At 70.0% G+C, this 14,213-nt stretch overlaps 2 protein-coding genes across 3 annotated transcripts; one reads left to right on the forward strand and one right to left on the reverse strand.

Moving 5' to 3' along the window:
• Positions 1-449: 449 nt before the first annotated feature.
• C1QTNF12 (C1q and TNF related 12) lies at positions 450-4,774 on the forward strand. Of its 2 annotated transcripts, XM_081087492.1 has the most exons (8): positions 450-857; positions 2,750-2,866; positions 2,942-3,053; positions 3,134-3,285; positions 3,624-3,732; positions 4,040-4,118; positions 4,295-4,373; positions 4,551-4,774. In XM_081087492.1, exons 1-8 carry the CDS (start codon positions 690-692, stop codon positions 4,647-4,649), a joined length of 915 nt encoding a protein of 304 aa, XP_080943618.1. In that variant the 5' UTR covers positions 450-689; the 3' UTR covers positions 4,650-4,774. The 2 variants fall into 2 exon arrangements, with proteins under 2 accessions (XP_080943618.1, XP_080943617.1); XM_081087491.1 differs by having other exon boundaries at positions 3,624-4,118; positions 4,551-4,772.
• A 7,301-nt stretch (positions 4,775-12,075) lies between these two features.
• B3GALT6 (beta-1,3-galactosyltransferase 6) lies at positions 12,076-14,144 on the reverse strand. Its single transcript, XM_081085313.1, has one exon. It carries the CDS (start codon positions 14,080-14,082, stop codon positions 13,087-13,089), a length of 996 nt encoding a protein of 331 aa, XP_080941439.1. The 5' UTR covers positions 14,083-14,144; the 3' UTR covers positions 12,076-13,086.
• Between the last annotated feature and the right edge of the window lie 69 nt (positions 14,145-14,213).

The following is a 14,213-nucleotide window of genomic DNA, read 5'->3' on the forward strand; positions in this document are numbered from 1 at the left end:
GGGCACCACCAGGACCCAGCAGGGCCAGAGCACCTCGCAGAGCAGCCTGAGGGGTCGGAGGAAGAGCCTACAGGGCTGTGAGCTGGGGCGGGGGCGGAGGGGGTGGGGGGGTCTCCACCCTGGGCTCCTCACCCCGCCCTGACGGGGTGGCTGTGCGGGGGAGGGGGGGGCAGCAGCTTAGCTCCGTGGGGGGCAGGGCGGATCCTTGTTAACGGTTCCCAGGGTGAGTCCGCCTCCTGGGAAGGGGGTGCAGGCTCTTTCCAAAGCGCGTGGGAGGGTCTGGGGAGGCGGGAGCCACCAGCGCGTGGTCAGGGGGGTGCCCGACCCGTCCACGCCCAGGGCCGGCTGGGAGCCTGCTGACGGATCACCGTGTGAGCCCTCCCCCTGGAGCCCGCGAGCTGGGGAGGAGCGAGGGTTTATTTGGCGGCGGCGCGGGCAGCGAGGGCATTGCGCGCGGGAGGGGAAGCCGCGCGGGCGACCTGCGGGGACAGGAGCAGTCCAGCCGCCTCGTCCGCGCCATCCGCCCGCCCGTCCTGCCGCCGCGCCCGGCGCATCCGCACAGACATGTCCCGGCGGCCAGGCGGCCCCCGCGGCCGCGCCTCCTCTGCGCCGGGGCCGTGAGCCGCCGGGCCGCCCCCATGAGCACGCCCGGGCGCCCCTGCGCGAAGCGCTGAGCCGCTGCCGCCGCCATGCGCTGGGCCTGGGCCGCGGCCGTGGGCCTCCTCTGGCCGCAGCTCGCGCTCCTCGGGGCCGTCGGGGCCCGGCGGGAGCAGAAGAGGCCGCGGCAGCCCGGCCCGCGCGCGGAACCCCGCAACGCCACCGTGGCCAACGGCGAGGGGCTGCCCGGCTCCCCCAAGGTACGCGCAGACGGCGCACAGGGCTGGGGCGTGCGCACCCCTGCGGCGCCGCTCGCGTGGGGGCTTCGCCTAGCGGGGCGCCGGCCCCCCACCCCGCGCTCTGCCCGCTGGGCTCTCCGGCCCCTTCCCGTCCGGTGGGGCGGGGCTTCGGCCACCTGGCCCTCCGCTGGCCTGGGAGGGGTTCGGGGAGGGGAGCGCCTTCCCAGTGGGGCTGAACCAGCCTCCCGCTGCCTCTGGGTGTAATCCCGGTCAGGAGGTGGGGGGCTCCTGGGCTGCCCAAGCTCCCTGGTGGGAACCTGCCCCACCTTTCCCGGTGGAGGGGCCAAGGCCAGCCTGGACCTGAGCACCTGGGGGTCCTTGCCCCACCCCCACCCCTCACCCGGCCTCTGGGTGGGATGCCCTCGGGCCCTGGCTGCCCGAGCCTGTCCCTCGGACCTGAGCCCGCACCTGCTTCAGCCCCAGCCTCGCTGTCTTCAGCTGAGGACCTCTGAGGGGTCTCGGAGCTGACCCCTGGGCCGCGGTTGGGCGGGGAGCGGCGGTTGCCAGGACAGGCCCCCCGCCAGCCCGCTGCCTTTGATCCCGGCCTCCTGCCGCCCAAGGGCGTCTCTGTGGCGGCCAGCCTGGCTGCTCTCAGCCCACGCGCCCCATGGAGCCCGAGGCCCCGTTTTCCGTTGAGTCCCTGGGCCCCGCCAGCCGGGGAAGAGTGGTTGCCGCCCAGCCAGTGCACGGGCGGCCTGGGGACAGACAGGTGGACCTCTGTCCCGGGCGGGGCCTCCATGGGGGCCTCCTGGCCAGGTGGCCCGGGACCCAGGCTGGCCCTCCCCACATTCGGACCCCTGCTCTTCCTGGACCCTTTAGCTCCTGGGCACCACAGGCACAGCCAGGGTCAGTGGTGGCCAGGGACACAGGCAGAAATCGGGGGACATTGGCGTGTTCTTGGCTTCTCTCTCTTTCCTGGTTGTGGCCCAGGTCGGGGTGGGCGGCATCCCTCTCCACCTGCCCCTCCCAGCCCCCCAGGACAGGGCCCACCTAAGCCTGTGTGGAGGCTGCGCTGCCCGGAGCCTGGCGCTGGCTGGGTCTGGCGCTGAGGGCTGACGGTGGACGATGGGACCTGGGGCCGGACCCCCGGGGGCCCAGATCTGGGGCTTGCTCTGCCTGGGACGGCTCCGGGGGTGTGGGAGGGGCTGCCCCCCTGGCCAGCGTCTGCTCCGCGGCTGCTCACTTCCTGGGCTTCCTGTCTGCGTCCGCACAGACTTTCTGGGAGACAGAGGCTTTCCCTCCAGCCACACTCCACCGAGCGTGGGTCTCCTCAGACGCGGGCAGGGGTGTCCGCCGCTCCCACTGGCCTGGGCTGCCTGCCGAGGTGGTTAGAGGGCGGGGCTCAGACCGCTCCCACTGCCCCTCCCAGCCCTTCCTCCGACAGCGAGGAGGCCGAGGCCGGCAGCAGGGCCTGGGTCCGAGCCTGAGAAGCAGGGCCCGTCCCCTCCCCAGCTGAGCGGGTGCCTTGGCCTCTCAGAAAGACACTGGCAAACGGGCTCCTGTCCTCCGCCCGCCTCGGCCAGGCCCAGCCCCTGTTGGGACACGAGGCTGCCCTGTGTGTGCACGGCGTGCCCTCCGCTTGGGAACTGGGCGGACAGAGAGGACAGGTCACCCCTCAGAGCCAGAGCCAAGGTGTCCGGACGCCATGCCTGGCTTTCAAAAGGTCCCAAGCCCTTCCCTGCCTGAGTCCTGGTCCGAGTCCCCAGGAATGGCCTTCATTGCTCCCTCGTCCAAAGTGCTGCCTGAGGCGGCCTGGGCCTGAGGGTCCCCGCTCTGCCCTGGGGCGGCAGGGAGGACCCCGTGGGGCCCAGGTCAGCACACTAGCCCAGGTCAGCACACATTTGGCCCTTCAGCTGCCCGAGGCCTCAGGGCCCGAGTTCTCAGACGCCCACAGGACGTGGCTGAACTTTGTCCGGCGGCCGGATGACGGGGCCTTGAAGAAACGGTGCCGGGGCCGGGACAAGAAGTCGGTGAGCCTGGGTCTGAGCCGGGGGCGGGGGGCTGTGGCTCCCGCTGGGACCCTCACAGCCTCCTGCCTCCTGCAGCGAGGCCTCTCGGGCCCCCCTGGCCCTCCCGGCCCCCCGGGACCCCCAGGGCCCGCTGGTGCGGAAGTCACACAGGAGGTTCTGCTGCGGGAGTTCCAGGAGATGCTGAGAGGTGAGGTGCCCCGAGGCTCAGGCGGGTCCCCCAGGCTCTGGGGGAGACCCCAACCTGCTGACCTCCTGTTGTCCCCACAGAGGCCGCCGAGCGTCGGTTCTCGGGGGCTTGGGGCTCGCTGCTGCCTGAGGGGCCGGGTGGGCGGCTGGTGGCCGAGGCCTTCCACTGCCGGCTGAAGGGGCCGGTGCAGGTGGACAAGAAGACGCTGGTGGAGCTGCAGGGCTTCCAGGCCGTGAGTGTGCGGGGGGCGGGGGGGTCCCCGGGGTCCCCCAGCCCTGGGTGTCTCTGGGGACCCTGCTGGGGGCAGGATGCTGGGGCGGCCCCCACTTCCCCGCAGGGGGGGCCTGGGGGAGTGGCCACCATTGGTCAGGACTAGGACCCGTGTGCCCAGGCCACCCTCCTGCACCAGGCGTGTGAGTGGGGCCCAAGGTGGCCGGGCGGGGGTTGTCTCTCCCTGGGTGCCCTCCGCCCCCGGGACCTGAGGCACCTGGGCGTGCTCTGGTTGGGGCTGTGGGTTGCAGGCGCCTCCTCCAGGCCCTGCAGCCAGACGCTCCCCTGCTGTCCCTGCAGCCCACTGCCCCGGGCGCCTTCCTGCGGGGCTCCGGCCTGAGCCTGGCCTCCGGCCGGTTCACAGCCCCGGTCACCGCCATCTTCCAGTTCTCGGCCAACCTGCACGTGGGTGAGTGGGGCGGGCCAGCGGGTGTCGGGGTGGCTGGTTCACCCAGGTGGGCCCTGGCATCGCAGTCCCAGGCCTGGGTCCCATCGCAGAGCTGCCTCCTGCTCCAAACCCGGCTCCCACTGGGGGCTTGGACAGGGCCCCACGCCCACCTGCCCCCAACCAGCAGCCACTCCTGGGCCTGTCCTGGGCGGTGTGCCCCGAAACCCCCCTCTCCCCCCTGCCCCGTCCCTACCCTCCCGCCCCGCCCCGCGCCCAGCCTGCCTCTCCACTCCGTCCTCCCCGAGGGCTGCAGCCGCTGTCTCCACAGACCGCAGGGGCCTGCAGGGCCGGGCCCGGGACACAGTGCGGGTGCTCATCTGCATCGAGAGCCTGTGCCATCGTCACACGTGAGCGGGGGCCCCCCTGGATGCCGGGGGTCGCAGGAGGCTGGGTGGGTGCCTGAGTGTGGACTGTCCTGCCCATGGAGAACGGAGGGGCCCCCCCAACACGGGACGGCACTGAGCCCGGGGTGGGGTCCAGGCCCTCGGGCCAGCGGTGCCCTCACCCTGGGCCCCGTGTCCAGGTCGCTGGAGGCCATCTCGGGCCTGGAAGGCAGCGGCAGGATCTTCACGGTGCTGGTCCAGGGGCTGCTCCAGCTGCAGGTGAGGGGGGGGGCGGTCAGGAGGGGTCCGTGCCTCTGAGCCTCAGCCCGTGGATGGACACGGGCCATGAGGCACTCAGGACCCCGGGACGCCACAAGCCCGGGGTGGGAGCTCCTCACGCTCCCCGTGGGTGGGCAGGCCCTGTGGGAGGTGACGTCCACTGTGGGGTGTCTGCAGGCTGGACAGTACGCCTCCGTCTTCGTGGACAATGGCTCCGGGGCGCCCCTCACCGTCCAGAGCGGCTCCAGCTTCTCCGGCCTCCTCCTGGGCACGTGAGGACACGGCCGGCCCCAGGGGAGCTGCGTGGAGAGGCCCCTCGGGGCCATGGGAGCTGCCGGTGGCCCATCCGCTCTGCCCTCTGTTAAAAGTGTGGTCACGCAATAAAGAGTTCCAGCCCTCTCTGCCGCCTGTGTCCTCGTGGGGATGGGGGGTGGCGTAGGGGGCGTTGCTTTGGATGGTCTGGCTCAGTGTCCTGCAGTCTGTGGTCCCGCAGCCTCTGCACCTGCTGGGGTCCATCGTACCCGGTGGACAAAGACAGGTGTCCGTCCAGGTCTCCGCTCAGGCCGGCCTGCTGCCTGACACCACCCCTCTGCTCGTCACCCGGGGCTGGCCCAGCCTTGGAGGCAGCCCGCGGGCACCCACAGGGCCCTGGGCGCAGATGGGCCCAGCCTTGGGCACGAGGTGTCCCAGAGCGGCCGGTGCATGTGCTGTGGGTCTGGGAGCAGCGGTGTGTGGGCCACTCACAGGACTGCACCCCGAGTGGACCTGCGTGTGGGGGGCTGCGTGCAGGTTGTCTGGCCCAGACCAGCGGGGCACAGAGCTTCTTGCCACCTTCCCCTTGGTGGCGGCCACACCAGGTGGATACAACACCCCCCCCCCCCCCGCCACCTCCAAGATGGGGCCAGAACCACCCCAGGTTGGGCAGCCACGACCCGGCCTTGGGTCTTGTGGGTTTAGACCCTGCCCCCACCCCATTTTGGCTCCAGGAAACCGAGACCAAAGAATGTAAATTGGTCCTGGGGGGGCCGTGGAGATACCATCTCTGGTTGGCACCTGGGCCCCTGCAGGCAGCTCCCCCTGGAGCATGAGGCTGACCCCTGACCCCACAGGAGACACCCCGGGGGGTGGCAGTGTGGGTGGGGCTCAGCTCCACAGCAGCAAGGCTTGGAGACCCTGGTTCCAGGGCAGAGCAGACAGAGGAGGCATCCTGGTCCTGCAGATGGGGGCAGGGCGGGGGGAGGGCCTGGGCGGGGGTTCCGTCCGTCTGCAGCTCAGGGGGCAGGCATGGGAGGGGGGCAGGCGGAGGCTCGGAGGCTGGAGTCGGACGGCCATTACCCAGCCCCTCCCCCAGACCCTGCTGGCCTGGCTGGGTAATGAGGCAATAGAGCCCTGGTGCCGGACAGGCGCTGGTCTGTGCCGCGCCAGGCTTGGCCACTGACCCGTCCCCACCTCTCTCCCTGGTCCCCCCAGGGTGGCGTCAGGGGCTGGGGGAGTCAGGGGGGGTGTCTCTGCTTCATAGCAACTGTAGGCGCCAGCTGGCCGGCCGATGGAATAGGGATGTCCTGCAGCCTGCGATGGGGCGACGGGGCGTGGGGCTGTGATCCCTGTGAGGGGTGCAGAGGAGGGGCGTGCAGGGCAGGCGGGGGAGTGGGTCCCTGCCCCCACTTCCCATCACAGGGGCTGCGAGCCTGTTTACAGAGGGGCCGCCCTGGGCTGCCAGCTGATGGGGGTGCAGAGGGACCGTGGGTAGCACCAGCCAGACCCTCAGCCGCCTGGGCCTCTTGGCGTCCTGGCGCCCCGGGGCGCTCTCCTGCGTCCATCAGCGGCAGCCAGGCCCCCGACCCACCTCGCCCGGGACGGGGCAGGTCTCGCCTCCCCATCCAGACCCGCTGCAGGGGCTGTGATGACAGAGATGGAGACCCAGACCCGGAGGCCGGCCAGGCCTGCAGAGAGCGGCAGACAGACAAGAGACGAGAGACGAGGAGACGAGAGACGAGGCAGCGAGGCCAGGCCGCCCCAGGAGCTCACGGCGGGCAGGTGGCCAGGTCGGGGAGCGGCGTCCTGGCGCCCGACTCCACTTGCCTCTGTCTCGCCTCCATCCTCGTCTCTGGCCCCTAATCGCAGGTCATTACCACGTCGTTGGGACGCCCCTGGAATGTGCTGTCTCCAGCCCCCACAGCTGGGGTGCAGGGCCCAGGGGTGGGGGACCAGGCGGGGTTGTTGCTGCCGTAGGGAGGTCCTGGGGTGTGAACTGGGAGGCCCAGGGCTTGGGGTTTGGGCCCCACGTTCAGACCAGCCTTGAAAGGCACAGGCTGGTCCCCCAGTGCAGACAAGGGGTGAGCCCCCAAAGGCCCCACCCTGAGCTGCACCTCATCATCCATCCAAGTCCCACCGTCTTCCAGGCCCAACCAAACTGCGGTGTTGACAGCTCCCCGGAGCCAGGAGCGGGTCTGGAGCCCCCTAGGGGGCCTGGGCCCGGGGTCCTGCCCACGCAGCCCGAGCAGGGGTCTGACCTGCTGTTGCTGAGGCAGGGGCGTGCTGGGGGCCCCGGGGTGGGGAGCCTGGGGCGGGCTCTTTCCCTGGCCGGCCTCTGCTTGTGGACTGGGCTGTGGGGCGGCCCCAGCGTCTGGCTGTGGTAGAGCCACGTGGTCGGCAGAGCTAGCCAGCCTCAGGTTGACCCCTGACCGGCGTCTGCTCTCCCCCCAGCGGCGGGAGGAGCCTGGCTGACCTTGTCGACCCCTCCCAGGGCTCCCTTCCCAGATCCTCCGTCTGACCTGCCGCCTGCCAGGGGCTGAGGGGCTGCTGCCAGGGGTTCGGGGAGGCCCTTGGCCAGGTGCTCCCCAAACCCTGGTCTTGGGGCTGCAGCCAGGCTGCACCTGATCGGCCCTTCCTCGCCCCGAGGTGGCCCTGGGGTGCTGGGAGCAGGGGGTCTGTACTGGCTTGGAGCCTGCCCCCAGCACCCTCGGCGGCTGTCCGGTTTGAGTGCAGACAGGACTGTGGGCGTCTGGCTCAGGAGCTGGAACGTCCTCTCGGGCAGGAGCAGCCGAGGATGAACCGCCAGGCCCCACCCCAGGCTGTGGCAGGAGCGGGGGGGGGGGGGGTCCCAGCTGGGAGCCTGAGGCTGCCCGGCCCCAGCTCCCATGGTCCCCTTGGGCTGTGGGCTGGCACAGGTCGGGGCGAGGCCTGCAGAAGAGCTGTCCATGGGGCCTGGCCCTAGGGTACCTGTACCAGGACAGGCAGGCCCTTTGTGGCCAGAGCTGGGTGTCGGGCCCGACCTTGCCCTCCCGGGTTGGGTCTGGGACCAGGAGGAGGGGAGTCTGCTCCAAGGACCCCTTGGGCTGTCTGTCCCAGGAGGTTCTCACACCCACACCAGCCTGAACTCTTGTGACCTGGGCCCAGGACTGAGCATGGCCTGGGGGCAGAGGGGCTTGGGGGGCGGGGTGCCTGGGCGGATGTGTCCATGCTCCTCTCTCTGGGCCTGTGTCTCTGGCTTCCCGTGCCAACCCCACGCGTCCCTGGGGGCTGTGATGCTGCCTCGGCTCAGAGAGCTGCAGGGCTCCTGCCTGCCCGTGTGACATGTGGGTGGGTCCCGGCCCCTCTGTCTCCCCCTGAGACCTGGCTCTTAGCTGAGCTGGGGTTCTCGCATCAGGGGACCCACTGGCATTGGTCCAGCCAAGTTGCCCATCCTGCTGGTGACCTGCTGGCAGCCACAGAACTGGGGGGCCCCGAAGTGGGGAACCCTGGAGGAAGGGCCAGGAATTGGGGAACCCTGGTGGAGGGGCCTGGGAAGAGGGGGGCCCTGGCAGGAGCTCCCAGGGGCAGCAGGGGCATGATGGTGCCTGAGGCCTCGGGCCCTGCGCCAAGTGCTGACTGGGGTCTGGGCTGTGGCCGGGAGCAGGGGTGCTGTGGCTCAGGGCCCGCACTCACTGACGGGGCTGGGCCAGTGTGCCCTCGGGGCCCCGAGCTCTGCATGGCCTCAGGGTACTGCCCCGGGTCAATGAGAGGCTGATTTCCAGCCCCCCAACCTGAGCGGACCCAGGAGCTGTGGTCTCCAAGGCCCGGGGTCTCCCTCAGCCCAGGGTCTCCCGCAGCCGGGGGTCTCCATAGCCTGGGGTCTCCCACAGCCCGAGGTCTCCCGCAGCCTGAGGTCTCCCGCAGCCAGGGGTCTCCCGCAGCCTGAGGTCTCCCGCAGCCAGGGGTCTCCCACAGCCGGGGGTCTCCATAGCCTGGGGTCTCCCACAGCCCGAGGTCTCCCGCAGCCCAGGGTCTCCCGCAGCCTGAGGTCTCCCGCAGCCAGGGGTCTCCATAGCCTGGGGTCTCCCACAGCCCGAGGTCTCCCGCAGCCCGGGGTCTCCTGCAGCCAGGTGTCTCCCGCAGCCAGGGGTCTCCCACAGCCGGGGGTCTCCATAGCCCGGGGTCTCCTGCAGCCAGGTGTCTCCCGCAGCCCGGGGTCTCCATAGCCCGGGGTCTCCGAGGCCCGACCCTTGGAGCTGGGCTGAGGCATGAGGAGCTGGTCCTGCCCACGTTCGCCCACGTGTCTGATGGTGCACAGGCGGCTGGTGAGGAAGGGGGGGCTTAGGGACAAAGGGCTTTTGTTCGGGAGAGTTTGGGGTGCAGCCCCGCTCTCAGGCGGTGACTCACGGGCTCCTCTGGTGCGATAACATCAGTTTTGCAACAGCCGGCGTGTCACACACGCACCTGGGGCGCAACGAGGGCAGCGGGACCCCCGCCTGCGCCCGGGGCCCCTCCAGGCTGCTCTGCCAGGACCGGGTGTAGGAGGGGGTGGCAGTGGGAACGGGAACAAGAACAGGCATCAGAGGGTGAAGCAGTGTCTCCAGGGGCAGTTCCCTGGCCGCCACCCCCTGCCCACAGCCAAGGCCTGGCCCCAGCACATGCTTCACGCCTTCCGCCCTCCTCTGGGTCCCCCAGCTCCGGCCACCTGCCCCTCACTTGCTCCCCGTCAGGACCAGGTGGGCAGCTGTGGCAGGGGGAGCAGGGCCCTGGGGGAGCGGGGCCTGGGCTGCCGAGAGCCTCCACCACTGGAAGGAGGGGCCAGGGCTTGGGTCTCGTTCCTCGGGTCCCAGGGTGGTCAGCCCTGGGTCAGCGGAGGTGGAGCTGGACCCGGGCCTCCCTGGGCTCCTGTTTGCTGCTGGGCCAAGAGGCTCGGCCACTGCCTGTGGTGTTTGCTCTGGAGGAGGGAGCTGACCACTGTGGGCTCCCAGGCCACCCGCTGCTCCCAGCCTCAGCTCACCCGGTGCCACGGCCACTGAGCCCCTGGTGGACCCTGCGGGCTGGGGGCGGGCACTGGGACCCTGTGCAGGGAAAGTATAGGGACCTGGGGCCGGAGCCATAGGGGCACCACCTATTACGTGGGTACAGTGTGTGGGGGGGCGTGATCTGCGAGGGGCTAGGACACCAGCTGGCCCCCTCCCCTCTCTGCCAGCCCCCCAGGGTTCCAGCTGCAGAGCCCCATCCCAGGCAGGGGTGGCTCTCATCTCCAGGCTCAAGGGGAGACCCCTCTGTGGAGACCTGTGACGCTCCCCACTGCCGGGGGCCCCCACATTCACTGAGATGGCCCCACGCACCCCCAGTGTGTCCAGGGGAGGGCAGAAGCCTTCTCGCCCCCCCTTAGCTGCTGCCAAGGCGGGGGTCTCCACGAGCCGCCTGGGCAGACCCGCCCCTCCCTGGCCTCCTTCTCTGCAGGACCCTGCTAGCCGGGTGGGGCTGGCCGGCCCTGGGTGCCTGCTGGTGCTGGGACCCAGGGCTGCACCGCTGCCCAGACTTCGGCCCGGGTCTGGGGGCCCTGCCGCTGCCTCACAGGAGCTGCTGAGTCACCTCTTCGCATGTGGGTCGAGAGGACGCCAGGGAGTGGGGCTGCGAGGCTCCCGCCATGGCCATGGGCCTCTGAACTGCCCGTCTTGGCCCGGGCAGAGCGGGAGCACCCACAGGCTTGGGGTGCCTGCCCAGTGCACGCTGCGCGTCTCAAGGCCTGAGGCTGGGGGAGCCAGCCGGGCCCACACAGATGGCGTGGGGTCAGGGAGGGCTGGGAGTGAGGAGGGCGCTGGAGGGGGGGGAGGGAGCTGGCGGGGGGACAGTGGAGAAAGGGTGAGGTTGTGATGAGCACTTTCTGTGGGAGCAGAGCTAAGGGTGTGAGCCCACCCTGGCCCCAAAGAAAGGGGGTGTGGCCACAGGGGCCAGGTGATGGGCAAAGCGACCTACTCCAGCTCCCAGGGCTGTGGGGGGTCCCCGTGCAGGGGCTGGGAGGTGACCCCGAGGAGGGGAGCGCCTCAGGAATGGACAGAGGGGCGGCCATGGTGCCAGGACAGGGAGGCCTTTCCCCTGCTCCCTGGACGCATGGGGGTGGGGGTGAGATGTCAGTGAACCCAGTTGATGGGGGAAGCACCACCGGAGCCCCTCCCGGCCCCGGAACCAGGTGCCGGCACGAGCGAGCACATGGATGGACTCGGAACTGTTTCCCTGCTCCCCCCCCCCCCACATGCCTGAACCTGAGTTTCCTGGGTCCCTGGGGTCCCTGCTGGAGGCCTGTCCACCACGTGCGTCCTGGGCCCCGGACGGCAAAAGTCATCACACAATAGACAGAGTGCCCGGGGGCTGGGCCGAGAGGAGCACTGGCCGCCCCTCAGACCCTTCAGGTCCTGGGCAGTGACCCAGCCAGCGGGGAGCAAGGGCCCGACCTACAGACGTAGGGGCTGGGCAGTGGCCACAACAGGGCCCCATCCTCCCAGCCCAGAGGCTGGACAGGTCTGTGCTGAGTCCGGGGGAGAGGAGGAGTTGGGCCTGGCCAGGGGCTGCGGGGTCTGAGCCCCAGGAAGTCCCCACAGCACCCAGAGTTGGAGGGACTAGGGCTCCACCTGAGCAAAGAGCCACGACGGCAGGGCCATGGGCCACGGAGTCGCCTCTGCAGTTCCAGGGGCCGGAGAGGACATGCGGGCTCGGCAGGCTGTGCCCCTGAGACTCTGGGGAGAACCCTCCGGGGGTGGCAGCCAGGGCCCCAGTCACAGCTGCATCCCTCGCCTCCACCCGTCGTCACATGCCATCTCCCGTTTTATTAGAATTGGTGATGTGACACCTGTTTTAAAGTTAAACGCTTAACTTTGAGGTAACTGTAGACTCCCACACAGTTGTGAGAAACGATGCAAGGAGACGGGCGCCCCGGGCGCCCCTTGCCCAGGCCCCCCGAGGGTGGAGTGTGCAAAGCCGAAGGACAAGGTCACCCGGGCCGATATTCGGAGGTCCCCCCCAACACCGCTCCCCTCCCCGACCCTGGCAGCGCCCATCTGTCCCCATCTCGGGGACTTTGTTGGTGCAAGAACCTCGCAGAAATGGGAGCGGGCGGCCCGTGACCTCTTCTCCCGGCGAATTCCTGGAGGAGTCATCCCAGCCACTGCCGGGAAGCGGGAAGCCTGGAGTCCCCAGGATGGTGGGGTGCGAGGCGACCGCCCGGTGCACACCATCGCCTTCTCCAAGAGCGCACGCCGGCCAGACCGCCTGTGTCCTTAAGACAGGATTCGGGAAACCTCATCAGCATTCCAGGGGCTCCGATTCCCGGAACGGGCGCAACAACAGCCCGAGAGTGAGAGGCGCTTGCCCCTGTGCAGCCGGCCACACGGAGGCCTTAAAAGGAGTCTTTTCAGAAAGAGACAATAGGACTGACTTATGTGTAAACGGAAAAGAGAAATGGGCAGTTTTCAAATTCTTCCGTGTTTAAACACACATGCAGCCACGGGTCTACAGCTCCAGCTGTCAAAACAGACTAATCCACGAATTCCAAGTTCTGATAGAAACAGCTTCTCAAATAACTTAAAAAAACACCGAGACCACACACTCCCAGCTGACGCCCCCATCTACACACACGCACGATATTTATAAACACGTCACAGGCAGGCGCTGAGCCGCGTTTACCACACTCTCACTGCCGGGAGACACGGGCCAGAGCTAATTCACATAAAACGAGGTTCGATCTGGGACTTGCACACGAGTGACACCAACAGACAGAAGACACGAGGGAGGGACCCACCGCAGTTCTCCAACCGCCACTGGGTTGCAACACGCGCCCGAGTCGCAACTGGCAGGGCCTGCGGGGGGTCAGTTCACAGCCATCACGGCTCTCGGGGCAGGGACTTCCGAGGTGGACGGTGCAGACGGGGGATGCAGGACAAGATGTCGTCCACCCAGAACACGCAGGGCTGTGCCTGCAAGTGCGGGTCAGCTCCAGCCTTTGGTGGGACTTGACAGCAGGAGGACAGGGCAAGGGGGGGGGAGGGGGATGATGGTCTCCAAGCCCCTGCAGACCCGGGAGGTTCTTCCGACTCACACCCAAAGCTGGGCATCTTCCCAGTCCAGCGAAATGCTGGCCGGAACCCAGGGGCAGGACGGTTCTACCTGGACACAACGCCTCGCCCTGGCCAGCCCCAGAACACGAGGCTCTTGAGCAAGACGGTAGGTACAGCCACTGAGGTGTGCGCCCCTGGGTGCAGACTGGACCTGGGGTCTAGGAGCTGTCCGTGCTGCATGGCATCTGCTGGGAAGCCCCACCAGTGACCACACAAACGAGGTCCCCTCGAGTGCTGGCCTCATCCCAGAGAGCCAGCCGGACCTGTCAGCTCCCCTGGTGTAAGACCAGCGGGGGCTCCCGCGGGGCTCCGGCCGGGGTGGCGTTGGTCCCGGCCACCCCTCCATGCCAGCAGCGGCCTCAGGGGATGCCCTCCTTCCTCTGGCAGCACTGAGAGGGCGGCGCGGACCAGTCGTAGACGTAGGAGAGGCGCAGCTGCACCTCCTGCTTGCACAGGCGGCCCTCGCGCGCCAGCGTCTGGTGCTTCTCCAGCATGTCCTCCAGGCTCTGCTTGTGCGTCACCAGGTACTGGTTGCTGCAGCCGCGGGACTTGTACTCGGTGTCGAAGCGCGGGTCGTGCTCGCGCTGCACGTCCACGGGCGCCAGCCAGGCGCCCATGGACACGTCCTCGCTGTGCCAGGCGCGCAGGTAGTCGCGGCTGAGGCGCAGGTAGCGCACCAGGTCGGCGGAGAGCACGTAGCCGCCGCCCAGGGCGTAGGGCAGGTAGTAGTCGCAGAGCTGCCAGGCCGCCTCGCGCCAGCGGCCCCCCGGCTTGACGCGCCCGCGGCCCGAGAAGAAGCCCCAGTAGAGGCGGCGGCGGCGCGCGGGGTCGCGGGCGCGCAGCTCGGCCAGCATCGCGTCCAGCCGCGCGAACGAGTCGTCGTCGGCCTTGAGCACGAACTCGAAGGCCACGTGCTCGTCCAGCCAGGACAACATGGCCAGCACCTTGGCGGTGAGGTTCTCGTAGGCGTCGCGCAGCGCGGGCAGCAGCAGCAGGTCCCCGTGCCGCGCCTGCTCGCGCTCCAGGGCGCGCCGCTCCTCGGCTCCCAGGCCGGCCGTGCCCACCGCGAAGCGCGCCCACACGTCGCCGGGGCCGCCGCGCCGCGCCGCCGCCAGCCACGTGCCACGGACCACGCTGCGCCTCTCGGCCGCCCGCGGCGCGGAGGCCACGAGCACGGCCAGGAAGGCGGCGTCGCGCGCGGGGCCGGCGGGCGGGGGCCCGGGACCGTGGCCGGGCAGTGGGCGGGGGCCCTCGGCCGAGCAGCGCGCCAGGTAGAGCAGCGCGACGCCGCACAGCGCCAGGCCGCCCAGGCCCAGCGCCGTCCGGTGCCGCCACGCGCGCCGGGGCAGCTTCATGGCGCGCCGGGCCGCCTGCGAGCGCCCGGAGGCCCCCTGGTCCACAGCGGCGAGGCTGCGGGCCCGGCGGCCGCCCGTCACGTGGGCCGGCTGCCCGTCACGTGACCCCGCGCAGCCTTTTCATTGGTCGC

The sequence above is a fragment of the Myotis nattereri genome, assembly GCF_964212035.1.
Source record: "Myotis nattereri genome assembly, chromosome: 3".
Lineage (NCBI taxonomy): Eukaryota > Metazoa > Chordata > Mammalia > Chiroptera > Vespertilionidae > Myotis > Myotis nattereri.

What these genes read in the sequence shown, in the direction of transcription:
- C1QTNF12 (XM_081087491.1), top strand. Translation starts at nt 690, where the DNA reads ATGCGCTGGGCCTGGGCCGCGGCCGTGGGCCTCCTCTGGCCGCAGCTC. An exon ending in GGGGCCGGGACAAGAAGTCG is followed by an intron (nt 2,867 to 2,941) that starts GTGAGCCTGGGT and finishes TGCCTCCTGCAG; the next exon opens with CGAGGCCTCTCGGGCCCCCC. An exon ending in AGCTGCAGGGCTTCCAGGCC is followed by an intron (nt 3,286 to 3,623) that starts GTGAGTGTGCGG and finishes CTGTCCCTGCAG; the next exon opens with CCCACTGCCCCGGGCGCCTT.
- B3GALT6 (XM_081085313.1), bottom strand. Translation starts at nt 14,082, where the DNA reads ATGAAGCTGCCCCGGCGCGCGTGGCGGCACCGGACGGCGCTGGGCCTG.